The sequence below is a fragment of the Lemur catta genome, chromosome 8 (genome assembly GCF_020740605.2).
Source record: "Lemur catta isolate mLemCat1 chromosome 8, mLemCat1.pri, whole genome shotgun sequence".
Classification (NCBI taxonomy): domain Eukaryota; kingdom Metazoa; phylum Chordata; class Mammalia; order Primates; family Lemuridae; genus Lemur; species Lemur catta.
The window spans coordinates 56,836,770-56,856,493 of record NC_059135.1 but is presented as its reverse complement, the minus strand read 5'-3'; the positions used below and the strand labels follow the sequence as shown (position 1 = coordinate 56,856,493).

The following is a 19,724-nucleotide window of genomic DNA, read 5'->3' as shown; positions in this document are numbered from 1 at the left end:
AAACAAAACAAAGGGGATAGTTGTGTTGTGAATTTTTTCTGTAAAGGGGACAATTCTGTGTTATAAATTTATTTCTCTTACTTTCTGTTTGATAGTTATTTTTTTCTGTTAGATAGGTTATTGGTAAGACCATCTTTTGGGTATTAAAAGTTTGCACTCTCATTTTAAGATGTTGAAAAATATAGACAAACATAAAAAGGAATATGAAAGTAAGCCATAATTCTATCACCTGGCAACAAACACGGTTGACCTCTTAGTATATTTTCAACTTCTTTTATATGGCAGAAATTTATATGTATATATAAAATAAATAGTGATCATATAAACATTGCATTATCTCTTGATTCTGAGCATTTTCCCATGTTGGTAAATATTCATTGAAAGCATTTAAATGTTATTTACCTTTAAAATAAATGTAAAGAAAACTTAAAACAGTACAGAAAAATATGTAAAATGCAAATTAAGTCTTTTTAACCTAAAAGATTAGACGATTAACAATTTCTCACTACTCTTTTAAAAATTTTTTCAAGTATATACACAAATGGATTATTGTATTTGTATATCTTACATTTTACATTGACCATTATGTCTTGAAGCACAACAGATCTGCCTCATTTTAACAAAATTATAGAATTCCATTGTATCCTTTGGGTAAATATTTGTTTCTTGTCTTTTTTGTAATTTCAAATAATGCTGCAATAAACCTTCTTTTTTAAAAATGCCAGTATATCTGTTGGTAAATTTCTAGGAGGATATATATAACTAGTAAGGCCCACAAGGGATTAGGTATTTTAACAATTTCCTTAATACTGATAAATTGCATTTCAAAGATTGTACCAGTTTAGCAGAATACCTGTTTTTTCCTCACTCTTATCAGCATTGAAATTTATCAAAATTTAAAATTTTTTGTAAATGTTATAAGTGGAAAGTGACATAATGTTTTGATGTCAGTTTTGTAATTGAGTAAGGGTGGCTATCTTTTCATATGTCTACTGGTCACTGTCATTTATTTTTGTGCATTACCCTTTTATATCTTGTGTTTATTTTTTATTAAACTTCCATGAGCAGTTTATTGGAATTCTTGTTTCCCTAACAGCTCAGCTATGTTTCACATTATCAGACCCCGCCTGATGAGATTGAATATCTCCTTGTATGTTTATTGATATTTCCATTTTCTCTTCTATGAAGTGGTTATTTAGCATCTTTTGCCCATTTTTCTCTTAATCATCTTTAAAAATGTAAAAATTCAGGATGGAGATGAGTCAAGAGATTTTCCTCTTCAAAAGTTTATGGCTAATTTCTTGAAGCTTTGGAAATGTTAGCTATCAAGGGTGATCCTAAATTCAAGTGGCAGAAGTAAAGCAGATGGAGGAATGGATAGTTAACTCTGTGATGACAGAGTATTTTAATGTCAATCTAAAGAATTTAATTCTTCAAGTTCACCTTTGCTGGAATCATCTGTATATCAGGGTAATGGGACTTTAATCAAGAGTTCTGTACTGTCAAAAATGGCCCAGTTAGCTGAGTCCTGAGAGAGTCTTCACAACAGTAAGAAATAAGAACAACAGTATAAGATGAAAATGTCTAGAAATCTAATATACATGAGAACTATAGTTAACAACATTTTATTGTATTAGAAACTTTTGTTAAATAAGTATTAACAGATTTTAGCTGCTCTTGTCACACTCACACAAAAGTAACTGTGTGAGATGATACATAGGTTAACCTTCCGCACTATAGTAAGCATTTTACTATCCATAAGTATCCTGTAGCATCATATTGTAAAGCTCAAATATATGCCATAAAATTTATTAAAAGACAAACAAGAGCAACAGTATACATCTATGTAACCATTAAAAACCATGTTTTACAAGGATATGTAATTTCTTGAGGGAACTATTCACAATAGGAAAGTGAAGCAGATTGCTAAGTACATATAGGGTGATGCAATTTTGTTTAATAAAAACACAATAAGCAAAAATATCTGGTAGAGTATGGGGAGGCATAGCAGAATATGTTCACATGTTAATGATGGTTATCTTTGGATGATGGCATTCCTGGTGACTTTTCATGTCATTACAAGTGCTTTTGGTTACTTTTACACTTGATGTGATATACACTGCTTTTAAAGTGCACAGAAATTATCAAAGTGAAAACTCGGTAGGATTTTGATGGGTAATAAACCTTTCTTGAACTCTTGGAAGACATGGACTGCTGTACTATTTGTGATTGTCTTTGCCCTGTCCAGGTTCTTCTTACTGAAAAATTCGTTATATTTTTGTGAACTTCATCACCTTTTTTTCTACCTGGGTTTTATTGTTACTCAACAACAAAGGAAACACTAAAGAAATATGATGCTCATTTCCTCTGATTTAATGTATCAACTGTTATTTTTTCAGATTTTATTCCATCACATGCTTTATTTTACAGTTATCATTTTAGTATATACATATATAGCCTGTTTTTAAAAAATAATGTATTACAAATTTTCATCTAAATAGTTTATGTAAATGTCCTTTTTAGTAGTTGATAATATTTCATGGATTTTTGTGTAGTTTGATTTATTTAAACATTAAATGTTAGACTCACCTTAGGGTTTATTTCTTGAATCTCCTCTGTTATTTATATTCACTTCCCAACTGATTTCCTGGGCCTTATGGCTTTATATGTCATCTGTATGTTGATGACACCAAATTTATGTCTCTAACACAAGCCTCTTCTAAACTCCAGAATACTCTGTCCACCTGCTTACCTGACATCTCCATTTATAAGCCTGATAGCCTAATAAACATAACCTTGAACTTACTATGCCTCACACTGAAGCCATGAGCTTCATCCCAACCCCCAAGCCTAACTGCATCCTTCCAGGTGCTCAGGCCAAGACCTTGTCATCATCCTTTATTTCTCTTGTGCCTCATCTCATGCGCAATCCGTCGGTGATTCTGTGAGCCCAACCTTCGGAGAGTTCCAGGCTCTGATCACTTCTCACCGTGTCTTTTGCTGCCACCATTTCTGGCCTGAATAATTGCAGTCACCTCCCAGCTGGCCTTGCTGTCCCCATCCTTGTTCCTCTTAAGTCTGTTCTCAACAGAGGAGCCAGTGAGCCTGTTAAGACTGAAATCAAGTCATTTAGATTTTCTTCTGAGTCCTGCAGTAACTTCCTACTTCACTCAGGGCAAATCTCAGGGCCTTAAAGTGGCCTCCAGGACCCCGTGGTGTGGCTGCCTGCTCCTCTCTGACCCCATTTTGTCCCCCCACTGGGCTTCCTAGCTCTGCTCTGGCCACACTGGCCTCCCACATATACCCTCCACATCTCAGTTATACTCCTTCCTCAGGGCCTTCATCCTTGGCTGGTAGTCCAGAATGTTCTTCCCCCACTTATCTTTCTAGTTTATCTCCTTATTTCCTTCAGAATTCTGTTCACTTTCTCAGTGGGGCCTTCTGTGGCCAGTCTATTTAAAATTGCAACCCCACCCTGGTACCCTTGTCTTTCTTTGCACACTTCATTTTTCCCTATAAAACTTTTCACTCTCTGGCATAACATATAGTACTTTGTTTATTTTTAATCTCCCCCCGCTAGAATGTAAACTCCATAATACAGGGGTTTTGCTCACTACTGCATCCCAACACTTATGACGTAGCAGGGCTGCTACATCATAGATGCTCAATGAGTCGTTTATTAGTGAATCATTAAGCCACTTAACATTTTCCCTCATAGATAATTGTGCATGAAAATCTTTATATTTATGACTTTTTTCCTTGTTTGACAGATTTCCTTAGATACATACCCAAATGTGGGATTACTGAGCAAAAATGTGTGACTATATCACAAATATTTTCACAGTGTCCCTCTAATTAATTTATCTTTTCTTATTTTAGGAACAAGGGAAAATACTGTTTTTACTAATAGATTATGTTAGGAATGAGTGGGCCTAAATTTTGTCTAAGCATTTCAATAAATGAAAAACTACATATACAATGGTGATCCCATAAGATTGTAAAGTCCAGTAATCATTTCTGTGTGAAATGTGTTTAGGTATAGAAATGCTTACTGATGTGTTATAATTGCCTACAAAATTCAGTACAGTAACGTGCTGTACAGGTTTGTAGCCTGGGAGCAATAGGCTGTACCATATGGCCTAGGTGTGTAGTAGGCTATGCCATCTAGGTTTGTGTAAGTACACTCTGTGATGTTCCCACAGTGAGGAAATGACCTAACGATGCATTTCTCAGAATGTGTCCCCATTGTTAGGTGACTCATGACTATCAGGAATCCCACCTCTGCCACCTCTAGTACTTCGGAAAGGTCACTCGACCTCTTTGGACCTCAGTTTTCTCATTTGTGAAATATACACGTGTACTAGGTTGTTTTTGAATAACTGTCAAATTCTTCAAGGCCAAAATTTGATCTGGGAAGTTGTAGACTATTATTTTTTTCTAATTTATTTTCCCCCAGTCTGTCTCCTTTTTTCCTGAAACTTCAATTACCTATATGTTAGACTTTTTGAAATTGTTCTACGGGTCTTCAAAGTCTGTTTATCTCTCCATTTTTTTTCCTTCTCTTTTTTCAGATTTCATGGTTAAAATTCACTGAGTTTTTCCTTTGCATGTCTTTTTCCCTAAGAGTTGGGTCATGTTTCCCTTACTCTTCACCAACCTTTTAGATTGTGTCCTGGACATGATAAAAGTTATGTTGTAGAGATTCTGGATATTTTTGCATTGCTCTGAAAAATGTTGGTGTTTTATTAACAGGCAATTTACTTGGACTCAGATTGTAGCCTGTCAAGCCTGCAGTGGACGGTGGCCTCAGTCTTGGATCAGTTCTTTAGACTCTGGCTCCTTCTGTGTTCAGTTTACCTTGTATGTTCATGGTTCAGAAGTCAGCCAGAATCGTGCTTGTTTGTACACAGAATTACGGTTTGCTTCTTTAGCTTTTTCCCTTCCGTGGTCCTCTAGTCACTCTCTGATTTCCCCAGGCTACTTTCCCTGGCTCTGCAGCTAGAAGGAGAATGTGTTTTCCTATCAAAGTTTTACCTGCTGCTACGACTGTGTCTGATCTCTGGCTGGAGCAGCAAAGTAAATATATAAATAAACAGACGGGGAGGTCACTCTTTGCTGGTTAATTTGCTCCAACTTTTGACTCCCTCCCAGAGTCTATTTGCTATTTTTCAGTCTCCAGAGTCCTCAGGGAATGCTTCTTTTTTGTATTTTGTTTGTTTGTTTTGTTTTTTTTGGAGGGGGAGGAGTGTAGGTATGTTATGCAGAATTTTTAAAGATGAAAAATCAGTTTGTTAGGAGCTCATTCCTCCACAACAAAAACAGAATGTCCCTTCCCATTATTTCTTAACCGAAATCTTTATTGAGGCCAGGCACGGTGGCTCACGCCTGTATTACTAGCACTTTGGGAGGCCGAGGCAGGAGCATTACTTGATGCCAGGAGTTCAGGAACAGCCCAGGCAATGTAGCGAGACCCTGGTCTCTAAAAATAAAAAATACAAAAAAAAAAAAAAAAAAAAGAGAGAAATCTTTATTGAGATAGTTATAGATTCATATACAGTTCTAGGAAGTAATACAGTGAGATCTCATGTACACTTTACCCAGATATCCCCAATGGTAACATTCTGTAAAACGTTGTATAATATCACAACTGGGATATTGACATTGGTAAAATCTACCAATCTTATTCAGATTTCCTTAGTTTTACTTGTGCTCACATGTGTGTGTGTGTGTGTGTGTGTGTGTGTGTGTGTGTGAGAGAGAGAAAGAGAGAGAGAGAAAGATTTAATTCTATACAATTTATCACATGTGTAGGTTTGCATAACCACCATCATAGCCTTCCAATTATCTCTGAAAAGTTTGGGAAATGGTACAGTTGGAAAAAACTAAAAGTCCCTGGCCATGTTCCTCAGCTGATTAAATACTGTTAAGTAATTAGAACACTGATGTATACCATGTAAACATTTATTTTTTTATAGCCTCCTTTTCCAGATTGTAGACTTCTCTGAGTTCAAGGTTCACATCATGTATTGTCTATACCTCTCACCACGCCACTGCCCGGTGCTTACTTCAGTACTTTGTGCAGAGACATTTAATTCATGTTTAAAATACAAATATATGTTGTGAAATAGAGTGGAAAATAGGAATGTCTTAGGTATTTTCTCTATTTTTTAACTGAGACTAGGATTTTTCAAAGTTTACATCCTTAATATATTTGCTTTCAAATACAGTACATGAAAGGACTTATAGATGTTTGATCTTTTGAAGGTGGTGGTGCTGCCTTTGATAAAAAAAGTAATTAGGTGAGCATTTCCTTGTAGAGGTAACCATCAAAGCTTGAAAGTACATATTTCCTTCCAACTATTATATTTGTAAGTGCTCCACCGCATCCCCATCTGTCTCTGATGCTCTGTCTCTTCTTCTCAAGACGTTGTGAAAGATAGCTATTGTGAATTTATTTCTGCTACAGCCAGCATTTAAATAACATCTAGTTTTTCTCTAATGGACCATGACAGTAGGTAATAAAATTGTAGTAGTTGTTTCATGGGTTTTATTTGGTATCTAATATGTTCTTAGGAAAAAAATGCTAGAGGTGATTCACAATTTCTTTGGAGAATAAACACAAAATGTTTATATTTTCATATAATCAGGGATATCCATTAGGAAGATGAGAGATATATGTACTATTTCTTTTCTTTCTTCTCCCATTTGAGATTTGGGATTTGCTTTTCCTGCCTATTTTATGCAGTTTTTTAAATATTGGAAATTTAGTGTTTGGCTGTCTGTACTGGATAAGTTGAGAAGAGAACACCGAGTGAGGGGTTGGTGGAGCCTACACAAGGGCTCTGTGGGCCAGCTTTATCACATCATAGGGACAATGGGAGTTATAGAAATGGCTTCTCATATTGGAATGGTCAGCCTCCCACCCTCTGAGTCCCACATGACCCTGGGCAGATGTGGATATCCAAGGGAATTAAAATACACAGCCTCTTTGGAAAAGATAGTTAGGGTACCTACCATTGTGTTTTAGGGGATCTGTTCATTCATTTGTTCAGCCATTAAATATTCATTGAATGGCCACAGCATGTCAGGCATATAAATAAAAACGTTGTTAGGACATCTTTCAGAGAATTCAAGTGGGTTGATATTTGTACATACCCGCCATGGGCTATTTAAACTTTAAAGGGCTTCTGACCTCTTTGGTCCTCTCTGCAAAGCATGGCTGATGACAATCCTGCTTCCTGTAACGGAGGGAGGATTAAATAAGAGCATATACAAGGCTCTGGACATGTGGACTTTCACTAAGGCCTGGTCCTGCCCTCATGGAGGCCATCCATGTGGGAGAGGGACACACACGCTCATATTGAATGCTCTGTGGGAAGTGTGGCTGCAGCACCCTGGAGAGCCATCAGGGTGGATTGGGGAGCTGGAAAGGTTTGGTCCCTGAGAGGAGGCCAGGTGTGCAGGAGCTCCTAGGTATGGACTCCTAGTGGACCCGCACCAGGCCTAGGGCTTGATGATGAGAGTCACTGCAATGTATTGTCCAACAGGACCAGTCTGCCTTTTTTTTTTACTGTGACAAACTATCAAATGGGGACACTTTTGTTGGTAAAGGTGGTACCATAAACGATGATGCTGGGAACCCCAGGACTGAGGGCAAATTTGAGTGTGTGGTTACTCTACCTGATGGTCCTTGTCTTTTCCAAGGGTCTTTTTTTTTCCCTTGGTACTTTTGGAACTTGTTGAACGCACCTGGCTTGGCACAGTGTAGCTGAAGCTGGGTGGGTTGCTGGGCCCGGGAAAGTCATGGTGAGTGAATGCTATGGAAAGAAACCCTACCTGTGGCTCATGTCAAAGATTTTAGACAGAGACTGTGTGATATTATCTTTTAACATATGCATGTATCTATAGGCACACATACATGTATGTATGTAATTATAATAATTTTTTACAGGTAAGGAAACCGAGGCACAGGGATTAATTTCTGTAGCTAGAACTCCACAGCCAAATAGTAGCAGAAATAATTCCCATCCTATCCTTTAGGCATTGCTTTAAAAATATGTTTACAGAGCATCATATGTATTTGATTTTGATTATCAAAACTTAATAAGTTTGCTGATTGAGAGTTATGCTATTAACGTTTGTTCTTGAAATTTAGAGAAAATGGTGTTAAAGAAGTGGTTAGGAACTTAAAAAGAGAAAGAGGGAGGAATAAGATATTGTATTGTTTAATAAATACTAGAAAAAACTCTTCCAAATGCATTTGTAAATTATTGGAGGATGATATCCAAGGTGAGGACGTTGTTATTGAAGAGATGCTATTGAGTAAATTTCTTGACTGTCCTATTGCATGTCTATGCGTTGTTATGGGTCATACAGAGGATATTTGCAAACTTGTCAGCCACACTGAGCCCCAGAGTGGCAACAGTGAAAACATATTTACCAAAGATAACCAGTTGACCAAGTTTCTTGACCCCCTCCTGTGTGTGTCCAGGCATCGTCACGGGGTGTGCAAAGATGAAAAGATCAGCTTCTGCATTTAGACTCTGCACTGTTTAGAATAAGAAAGAAGACTGTGTACTAGATTAGCAGGTTTTACAGGATGGTGATGATAAAGTCCCAGTGGGAATTTGAACACAGTGCGTCTGGACTGTGGCAGTGGGGAAGACGAGGGAAGGCTGGTGGGAAGAGTAGAAGGAAACCATTGAAGAGTTGATTTTGGCCTTTACACCAAATTAACTTTGCTCTTTTATTTTTCACTTTTGCTGGACCTCATGTCTTTTCACACTGTTCGTTATACCTTATGATAAGGAGGCGAAAAGCCACAAAGCAGAAAACTTTGTTAAGGAAACAAGCTCTTTCTTGTGATCATTGCCCTTTAAATCCCTTCTTTCACCACTGTAGCCACAGCCATAGCTCTGTGATTATTGTTCCTAGTGAAGACCCAGGAAAAAGTTGCACTTCCTATCAAGAAGGTAGGGACGTAGGTGATGTATCCCAGAAAAATTTTACAGTAAACAAAATTGAGAATGCAAAAATTTGGAGAAAACTACAGTTCCTAGAAGATTTATATATTGGGAAAGAGTGATTATTCTTTCTTCCCAGCTTTGTCCCAGAGAGCCCAGTGTAACAGGTATTATATTGTATTTTCTGTGTATATCTTTCCTGGTTTAGGCTTGCACATGTATAGTGTTCCATTTTCCTGTTTGAATAAATTTCTTCTCTTTTACTTGAAATAGGACCCAGTAGGATCTTACGTTGCACTGTGTATGTAAATTTCATTAGTTTCACTTTTTAGAAAAATCCTCTGTCTACTGTTCTTTAATCTCACCAACTGGTATTAAAGGAGCTTCTTCGTCCAAGATTCACTCATGGTGTTTTGTACATTTGTCATTTGTCACCTTTGACCACCATTGAGTTAACATGGGTGATACTTTCATAAGACATTCATTTATTCTGTACAGTAAAAAACATTAACTGTAGCTATTGAAAATAAGTGTTTACAGAGTGTTATTTCTTGAGCATTTAGTCTAAAACAACTCTTAAAAGTTGTAAATGCTTTTCTCTTTTTTACACGGCTATATTAGAGATGTCACCATGGCTTTGGGGCCCACGCACTTCACCTGCTCTCCTTCGGTGTCTCGTTCACATGGCAGATGCGACCAGAAACAAGGCCCAGTCTTCCCATTCTTCTTGACATTAGGCATTGGCTTAGGATAAAAACAGCTCTGCTGAGGCTTGTAAACATTTCAGACTTTCAACTTGTCTGAGACACTATGCCCTTTGACATCCTTCATTGCTCCTCATGAGAAAGAAGCAGATAACCCCAAAGCAGAGAATTTTAAGAAGCCAGAAGAGACTGGGGCTGCATATAGCACACTTTGATTATAGAGATAAAAATGGCCAAGTTTATGACTAGGGGTGATCAAAAGCACTCTCTCTGCATGTGTAATTAGATGCTTAGTAAACACTTTCTCGTAGTAAAAATATAACGTGACTATTGCCATGTGTTACTAAGAAGAGTATGAGCTATATTGTTTTAAAATCATAGTTTGTTTTCTTTATATATTTCATACACTTATAGTTTCATCTGATAGTCTTTCTTAGTGTCATTAGAACTTGAGGATTGGGGGCTTAAATGCGTTAAAAGGATTTCTTTTTAAATGTTGCTGCTGAGAACTAAAGGGAAAAAAACAGTTAAGTCTGCTTTATGGTTACTGATATGAATGTTGACAACATGCAGTCATAAAATCCTACCAGCACTTTATTGGGACAATTGAGTAATGTGTAACTGGTGGCATTAAGAACAACTGTACAAACAATAACTTCTGACTTTCTGCTTTTCTTTTTTTTTTTTGATTTTTAGATTTGTAGCCAAACCCTGTGCCATAGCCCTCAACATTCAGGCCAATGGACCGCAAATCGCTCAGCCCAATGCTATTCTGGAAAAGGTCTTCACTGCAATTACAAAGGTATGCTTGTCCTCTCTCGAAGCATGAATTGTCCCAAGCACCATTCCCAGACTGCAGTCATTCAATGCTTCTTTTCTGCATTTTGAGAATAAACTTTTACACAGCCTCATATAGGAAAATGTGTTCTCAGAAAGAATGCAAGTACAGTATTGTGTTGAGATGCAAATAGTAGACGTCGAATAAAGATGAGCATGTCTTAGACCTGTTAGTTTACTCTCAGGTCAATTGTTAGTAGCTTGTCTGTAAAGACCAGTCTTTATTACATAGTGATTAGTCTATTTCTGTGCTTCCTTTAATCCCACTTGGCATGAAGCAGTGCAGATGAAGGCCAGGTGGAGGCAACTGGGTAGAGCTGAAGAGTATGATTTATGCAAGTATGCAAAAGGGCTTATAGTGTTGTCCATAGGATAGATAGACAAACATGAACAGCAACGACAACAGCAAAGGCATACTTTAAGAAGAACAGAGTTGCAACATGAAGGAATGAAGGACGAGGGTCTGGAGAGTTGTAAGTGAAGAGATCACTTCACTGTGGAGAATAAAAGACAGGCGATGTACTGTCTGTTGAGAGTTGAAGTCCAGACAAGGAATGGCAAGAGCAGGGGAGAGAAATGGGGAGAAAAGACTGCCTTCCCTGCCTCTACCTGCACCCCAAGGTGATATCTCCTTCAGAATGAAGATGGGAGTAGAAAGCTAGAAGTCAGAAACACTCAGTCAAAGGCCATAAGAAAATAAAGCAACTTAAAGAGTGCCTGTGTCCTACGCCTATACATCTTATATCTCTCTCATATGTCTTAACTTACTCTCGCCTGGACAAGGAAGAAGAAAAGATCAGGAGAAGTACAGCATTCTGTGAGAAGTGTTATGTGTTCATATATTAAATGGTTCATTTTCCCTCTTTCATTTTTCTGGGAGAATTACTCAGGCTTCTAAGATGTGACTTGACAGTGTTAAGCAAATTCTGTTCCTTTTTTGGTATTTATGTTGCTAGCCATTTGTACTGTTTGTCTCTTGTGTTACAGCTATTAATTCAAATATGCAAATACTTTATTTTATTATCTTCATTTCTGCCAAAATTCTCTAGGGGTTTCCCCTCTATCCTTTTAAAAATGGTATTTTTCCTTGAAAATTACAAGAAAGCACCAGGTGTTTTTTTACATCTCTGCTAGGAAAGAAAAGAAGAATGAATGGAATTTTAGGAAAAGCTCTTTTGGTAGTTTTATGGGTTGATTTTAGATTGCCAGGTTCCAACTCGAAGGGACAAATAACCGTATGGTATTTAAAAGAAGAAAATATTGAGAAAAAACTTATATTTTCATTTAGCGTATCAATTTACTGCAGTGAAACACCTTTTTCCCTTTTCAAAAAGCAGATATGTAGGGAATTAGAAGGTTCATTTTAAAATGGGATTATAACACATTTACATTTCCTTTGTGAACTACTCTAAATGCATTAAACGTGCAGTATTCTAAATGAATAATAAAATGAGTTTTTTACCCAAATTTTATGCTTCCCTTTAGAAATCCTACAGTGGACATTTTGTTTCCCTTATCTTATGTTTATTATGGTCACTGGAGAAATTTCCTCTGTAAAAGTAATAAAAAGGGTTTGGAGCTAGGTTGACTGCTCTGAAGAATATTTGCTTCTAGCTAATTTTAATGATCATATTCTCTTAGTTTCCAAGGTGATTCCTTTGAAGGTTTTTACATAATTAAAACAGAAGCTACATGTTTTAAATATAAATGCAGCAAAAGTTAGAACTGTTTTTCCTTGCATTCTTTTGCAGTTCTCTAGTCTTATCTGCGATATGAAAATGTAACAGGTCAGTTGAATGGAATAGCAGGACCAGGACGTGGAGAGCTCTAGCAAAGTGTGTGGATGTGTTTGAGTGACCATCCAGCATCCTGGCCTCAACCACATTTCCAAATGACCTTTTATGGAAAGACATGATTATAATCCTTCAAGTAAGAGGGATGAACCCTCAAAAACCCTTAAAATCTACTGTGCACAGGACTGGCTACAGAGTTTGTGAGGCCCAGTACAGAATGAAAATGTGGGACCCCTTGTTCAAAAAGCAGGAAAAAAGTGCTGTTAAAAGTACAAAAATATAAAGCTTTTTCCTTCCTCCCTCAGTCTCTCTGTATCTGTCAAGGTGTTTTTATCCACTGTGTAATGCCACCCTCACTCAGACAGGGGGACACTCACAGCAAGTGCAGACCTTCACAGGTGCCTGGGGGACCCACAGTGTGACTTAGTACACACATGACCTGTCAACTGTCAGGTTCTGTTTTTCTCCAGTTCCTGGCTGATATGCTGTGTCCTGCCTCAGGGTGCAGAGAAGTTGAGGCAGGCCTCTCTCCTGTCCATGGGCCCACTGCCCCAAATCATGGGGGACAGGTGACTTCCAAGTGCATTACAAACTTTGTGCCCAGATTGGGAGTGGGTAAGAGACTCACCCCTGCTGAGTCACGTGCCAAGCCCACCGAGGTGGCTGTCCCCATGTCTGCCCTGAGATACCTCGGGGAGTGCAGACTCAATCCCCTACTCGCCATGCTTGCACTCAGGCCCCTGCTGGGAGCTGAAGGAAACAGTAGTCACTAGGTGGAGAGAAGAGGGGGATGCTGTTGGGTGTTGGGAGCCAGGGGGTGGGGAATTGGGGGACCAGGCATCCATCTGGCAGAAGTGGTGGGACTGTTATGAGCCAAGACTCCAAGCCCTTGGCACATGCTCTTTTGCCCCATTGGACTTGACCTACAAAATGCAGATTCCATGATCAAACTATTAAGAATTTCAAGATGGTGGCCATGGAGCTTTCAGCCCCAAGTGTGGGCCCTTCTGAATGTGGGGCTCTGTGTAACCGCCCTGCTCACATGCCCTGACTGTGTAGTTCTCGTCTGTGAAAGTGGCTGATAAATTTGAACCTGTTTATATTCTCTGACAGTCTCTCCTTGTGAGATAACACCTGTCTGTTTGTGGTCTGTCTCTCTATTCTTTCCACCCTGCAAGTCTAAAGTTTCAGAGAACCTACCAATATTGTAAAATAATTACAAGCTTTGGTGTTTAACACATTGGCTGCCACACTACAAAAAAATTTCTTTCCCCTGGGGCCACGGTGTTTTATTATGAAAATAGAATAAAAACTTGGAAGACAATTCTAATTTAATGAAAAACTTGTTATTTTTTATTGTTTTCTGTGGCTAAGTTATATGCAACACACACAGCACTGGAATCAATTTTTACTCTGCACCTCGCCTGAGTTGTATGTGACTCACGACATACTCATTGAATTTGTTTCAGAGAATTGAGTCTTCATATGCTTCACAAGGCCCTGAGTTCAAAACTAGCGTGAGTTAAATACAACTCACATGGCAGTTAATGTGTTAAGTCAGTCAGACTGACTGCTCTGCTGCTTTCTGCCATCATGGCTTTGGACAAGTTTCTTAACCTCATTTGTAAAAACCTTTGAATAACTTCCTCACAGGCGTTCTTGAGGGTTAAATAAAATAATGCATGGAAGTCATTAAGTAAGTGATGTGGCATCTTTTCAGGCCAGTGGTTCTCCCACTTTAATTTGCATTAGAATCACCTGAGGAATTAAAATGCAAATTGCTGCTTCATATTTCTGGAGATTCTAATTCAGTAGTCTTGGAATGGGACTAAAAAATTTACAATTATGGATTGTCAGTCCCATTCAGATGAAAAGAATATTTCTCTTTAGTGAATGAATGTTTTTGAGTTCATGTTTCTGAACTAGTTATATTCAGAGTTATCTGGGTGAGTATATTTTTAACTTTTGGGGATTCCTGCCACATTATTTGTACATATGTATGATGCCAGCTGTCTCACTTTTCTAAGCAAATCAGTCCGTAAGCCATGGGGTTAAGAATATGTGTCAGCTGTAAAGCTAGGTTTCATGATACGGGAAATCATCATAATCTGTGATGATTTGGTATTTTAGACTATATTTTTAAATTATATGCAGATTCCCTATAATTTGCTCTCCCTCGTTCTCCTCATATACCTATTCTTCGTTTTCAGTTTTTACTTTCCTTTTCTCCCTCCCACTACTGGTAAATGTTAATGTTATTAAAATTAACCTAGGTATTTTAATATAAAAATGTTTATATAAGTCATCCTTATTCATTTCTTTCCCTAGAAATGTTTCAAAAAAACTTAGGGGAATAATAATAAGAAAAAACAACAATAATAAAATACATATACACACACACACACAAAGAAGAAAGAAAGAAAAGGAAAGATTTCACAAACTTTATATTTGGCAAATTAGGAGATATATATTTCAAGATTTCAAAATATATGTAAAGGCTAACAAGAAACAGTTGGAATTGGGCAGAAGCCAAATAGGAGGAAGTGTAAAGCATGAACGTGGATGGAGGGCCCAGTGTGGAGAGATTTCAGGAAAACCACACATTTCCTGAAGGCTGGGGAGACAAATGCTCCCTCCACTGTTTACGACAGTAAGGGAAGGAGCTCCTGAGCAAGGCTGGGAGGAGTGGAGGAGGTACCAGAAGGAGCCATTCTCCCTCAGTGGCAGCTGCACCGGAAGAGCATCCTTGATGCTCCCCATACTGCAAGTAGCTGGTCAAGAAAATCCACCTCATTCAAGGGTTATTAGTAAAGAAGCAACTCACACAACATCAAACAAAGACAACTAAAATAAAAATTATCACTAGACAAATGAGGCCAAATGAAAAGACAAATGAAAATTATGATTAAAATTTTACCAGAAATTTTCAAAGGTAATGAAGCAATAACTCTGTGAAGGAAGATCACAAAGCAGAAATATAAGAACTAAAGACAGAATAGTCAACAAGGGGAGATGGAGTGCGAGCTGATAGAGTTTAAGAAAAAGTACCAAAACCATCACAGGAAAGAAGACAAAATTGGGAAGAACCACAGGAAACAGTAGACACTGCAGGACACTCAGCAAAGAACATGAAGGATAGAAAGAATAAAATTGAATTAAAGGAAACAAATAAAAAAAAAAAACTTAAAAAATTTGTTATCTAGGCCAAGCAGATCCAGCATCTCAGTAATCAGAATCCCTTAAGGAGAAGCAAAATAAAACAATGAATTAGAACAAATACTGAATGATATAATTCAACAAAGTTTTCCTAAAATAAGTAGAGATTTATTTTAATAATAAAAATAATGGTGAAAATTGACCTGGAATGTTCAACACCAAGAGTTATATTATTAAAGTTATTAGACTTGGTAAACAAAGAAATGCTTCTTTGAGCATCCAAGCAAAAAATCAGATCACGTATTTAGGGGAAATATCACATGATTATAGGCTTCTCTATAGTCACATTTTCAATATTCTCAAGGAAAATGCAAACTACGAATTTTATGTCTAGCGAAATTATTTTTACTCTGTAAAGACTACAAACATAACTGAACATGAAAAAATTTAAGAGACTTATTCCATGAGTCTTGAGATTATTAAATCATTAATTTTAGCTGCCCAAGAGATTACTGGAAATGTTTGTGAGTTTTGAATATATTTAAACGGTAGAACTAAGAAAGAAAGAAAGAAATGTGAGGATTGGTAACAGACATAATGTTAACATTCTAGGTTCTCACAATGTAGCAATGATGCAACTACCAATAACTGAGAAGAAGGGGAAAGAAGGTGGGAGGCAGAATAAGTTGCTTGCATAATCAACTGTTGGTTGCTGATTGCAAATCTCTAAAGTTGGGTGTCAAAGCATATCAATTAAAGTTGGCAAATCAAATAGAAGTTTAAGCATATTTAATAGTGCAAGAGTAAACTCTAAGAAAGATAATATTATTGACCAATATTGGGTGGTGGAGAAAAGGAAGGGAGGAAAAAGAAATAAGACTAGTTTTAAATATTGCTCATATGGAATTATTAGAGATGGAAAAGAAAGCATATTATGTGGACAACCACCAGAACAAAAATTACCCACAAAAGGAAAGAAAATAAAACAAATCATATAGTAAAATATTTTTTAAAATCATCAAGACAGAAAGAATATAATTTAAATAGGGAACTATAAACAAATGTACAATCATATTAGTATAAATAAATGGATTTAATTCATTTAATAAAAAATAATTCAGGTTTGTTATGGATTAAATTATGTCCCTCCCCACCCCCCAAATTCATACATTAAAGTCCTAATTCCCTGCACCTCAGAATGTGACCTTATTTGGAGATAGGGTCTTTACAAAGGTAAATAAGTTAAAATGGGGTTATCACAGTGGGTCCTCATCCAGTGTGACTGGTGTCCTTATAAAAAGGGGAAATTTGGATGCAGAGGGAGTGTTAAGGGAAGATGGTGGGGAGAAAAGTAGGGAAAACGCAGCCATGTACAAGCCAAGGAGAGAAGCCTGGAGCAGATAGGAACCAACCCTTTGACACCTTCATCTGGGACTCGTGGCCTCCAGAACCACGAGACAGTACACTTCTGTCGTTTACCCCATTCTGCTTGTAGAACTTTGTCACCACAGCCCTAGTAAACTGATACAGTCACAGAAAAAGGCACATATATGTAAGATACCTTAAGGCAAAGTAATTAAAAATGTTGAAAATAAGCGTATGAGTGAAGGTATCCATGCAAACATAAATAACAAAGAAAGTAGGGTTTCTAAAAGCATTAAATGAAGTGAAGAATTGGCTTTTTATTGCCAGAGGACACAATTTACAATGACGATAAAATAGTTATGAATCACATATGTATTAAATATCTATATATTCATAAAAAGGAATTAAAGAAGAAACAGAAACACAATAATAAGAAATTTTAATTTACCTCTGGGGTCATGACAGATCCACTGAACAAAATATAAAATAGAATATAGGAATTATAAGAAGCATAATTAATGAGGAGTATCTAAGGGGTACATTTAGAACCCAATATTCTGAATACAGAGACTGTACTTTCAAGTACCTATTAAATATTTATTGAAATTTATACTATATTGTTATAAAGCTATGATAAATTTTTAAAAATTAGGCTTGATTTAATAAAACTATAAATTAGAAAACAGAAAAATCAGAAAACAGAAAGCCCCTTGCTCCTAAAAATTTATAAACACTAGCTTAAATAACTTGGGAAAAATAAAATTTCAGAATATTTAGAAAGCAATGTTAATGAATGCACTACTTATATGTAGCATGCCAAGCCAGTGCTCCGTTGACTCATACATATATGAAAAAAATAGCCACTTAAACATTAGAAAAAAACCAAAATAAATGGTGATAAGCAGAAGAAAGAAGTTAATAAAGATAAAAACCAAAATTAATGAGTTAGCAAAACTACATAATTTGAAAATTTAATCCAAAAGTACTTTATTGGTTTAATTATTTTTACAAAGTTAGCTAACCCAATTAAGAAAAAAAGCAAAGCAAGCACAAATAGCATAATAACTGACAACCACAGAGATAGGAAATTAAGAAAATGGGGTAAATATAATTGAAAAACTTAGATAAAAAAATTATTCTAGAAAATATAATTTACTCTGTGTGTGCGTGTGTGTGTGTGTGTGTGTGTGTATAAAGATCAAATTAAAAGAACCAAACTGCAAAAGAGCACCAGGCTCACATGCTCTGACAAAATAATTCTTACATTTTTCATTCACTCAAAGCCATGTAGGCATATGTTCTTTTCATCACTCAGGTGATCAGCATTTGCAATATATGTAAAGGACTAAATTCAAAACTAATAATATCAAAAATTATATTTGCTCTTTCTCCTTTACTTTTTATTGTAAATATTATTAAAAGTGTACAACATGGTGTTTTGATAGTGAAATCGTTACTATAGTCAAGCAAAGTAATGTGCCCATCTCACAAAAGAATTCTAACACACTCTTAAAGAGCAGGTAATTCTCTTAAGCTACATCAAAGCATAAAAAATTAAGAAAGCCACCCAGTTCTCTTTTAATGTAGCAATAATACATTCATATCAAAGCCTAAAAAAGATTTCATCAAAAAAGGCAGGGCTAGAGACCAATTGTATTTCGTAATAGAAATCATAAATAAAAAGTTAGTAAACAGAATCTAGTAACACATTAAAAGAATTATCATCACCAGATAGAGTTTATTCTAGGAATGTGGGACCCTCCTTGTATTTCATACAAAAAAAATTGATAGGATTCATTTTATTAATAGCTCTAAGGAAAAAAAAGTACATGATGCTCCATGGATGCTGAAACCTAACATCTCTTTGATTAAAATAAGTTATTTAACTAGGACTAGGTGGTTTCTTTTGCATAATAAATATATTTGTATCTTGTTCCTAAATCTGGCCCCTTACTTAATGAAAAAATTAAAAGTCCAGAACAGATAGGAATGCCTGTTAAAACCACTATTCTACATCATGCTGAATTTTTCATTGAATTAACAAGTATATAAGAGAAAGAAAATAAAGTCATAAAAAGTGGAAAGGAGATGGCAAAACTGTTGGTATCTGAAGATTTATTCATTCATTCAAGAATTATTTACTGAGCCCTTCTATAATCTAGGAACTGGTGAAAACACATAATAAAAATTTGTTTATGGAGCTTACATTACAGTATTATGGTATTTTATGATTGTAGACCCCAAAGATCAAGAGAATCAATGAAAAATCACCACAAACAATATGAAATTTTAGTACAAAATTAGTAATAGGAAACAAGTAGCTTTCCTATATATGTAAACACTAAGCAGTTAAAGGATACAAGAAAGTACCTTATTTACAGTGGAAACCAGAGGGATATTATCCCTAGGAATAAACATGACAAGGTGTGTGGAAGACCTTTATAAGGAAAATTTTCAAAACACTCTTGAAGGACACAAAAGGCAAAGTGAATAAAGATGTCAATTTACTCTATATTAATTTAAGAACTTGGTGTGATCTTATTAAAACTACCAACAGGTTTGCTTGTTTGACCATTTGTTTATTTTGAAAATAGACAGGCTAATTCTAAAGTTTATATAGAAAAATAAATGAAGATTTCTGAGAAAACTAACTGTATAGTACTGGCACATGAATAATAGACCAATGGAAGAAATTTGGTTTTTCAATGGGGAAAAGATGAATGATGGTATTGGGATATTGGATAGCCATATGGAAACAAAGTTAGATTCATACCTTATACTGAATACCAACACATATTCTAAGTGCACGAAAGATTTGAATGTAAAAATAAAAGCCCTAAATGTATTTGAAGAATTAGAAAAATTCTGGGAGAATTTTTTGAACATTTGGAATAAGGGAGGCTTTT

The 19,724-nt window shown here is 36.2% G+C and overlaps 1 protein-coding gene across 1 annotated transcript in view; it reads left to right on the top strand.

Moving 5' to 3' along the window:
* Nucleotides 1–19,724, top strand: part of CERS6 (ceramide synthase 6) — a 257,944-nt gene that overhangs the window by 60,593 nt on the left and 177,627 nt on the right. The window contains exon 2 of the mRNA XM_045559832.1: nt 10,364–10,469. Within this exon, the coding sequence (XP_045415788.1) occupies nt 10,364–10,469 (106 nt within the window). The remainder of the gene's footprint in view (nt 1–10,363; nt 10,470–19,724) is intronic.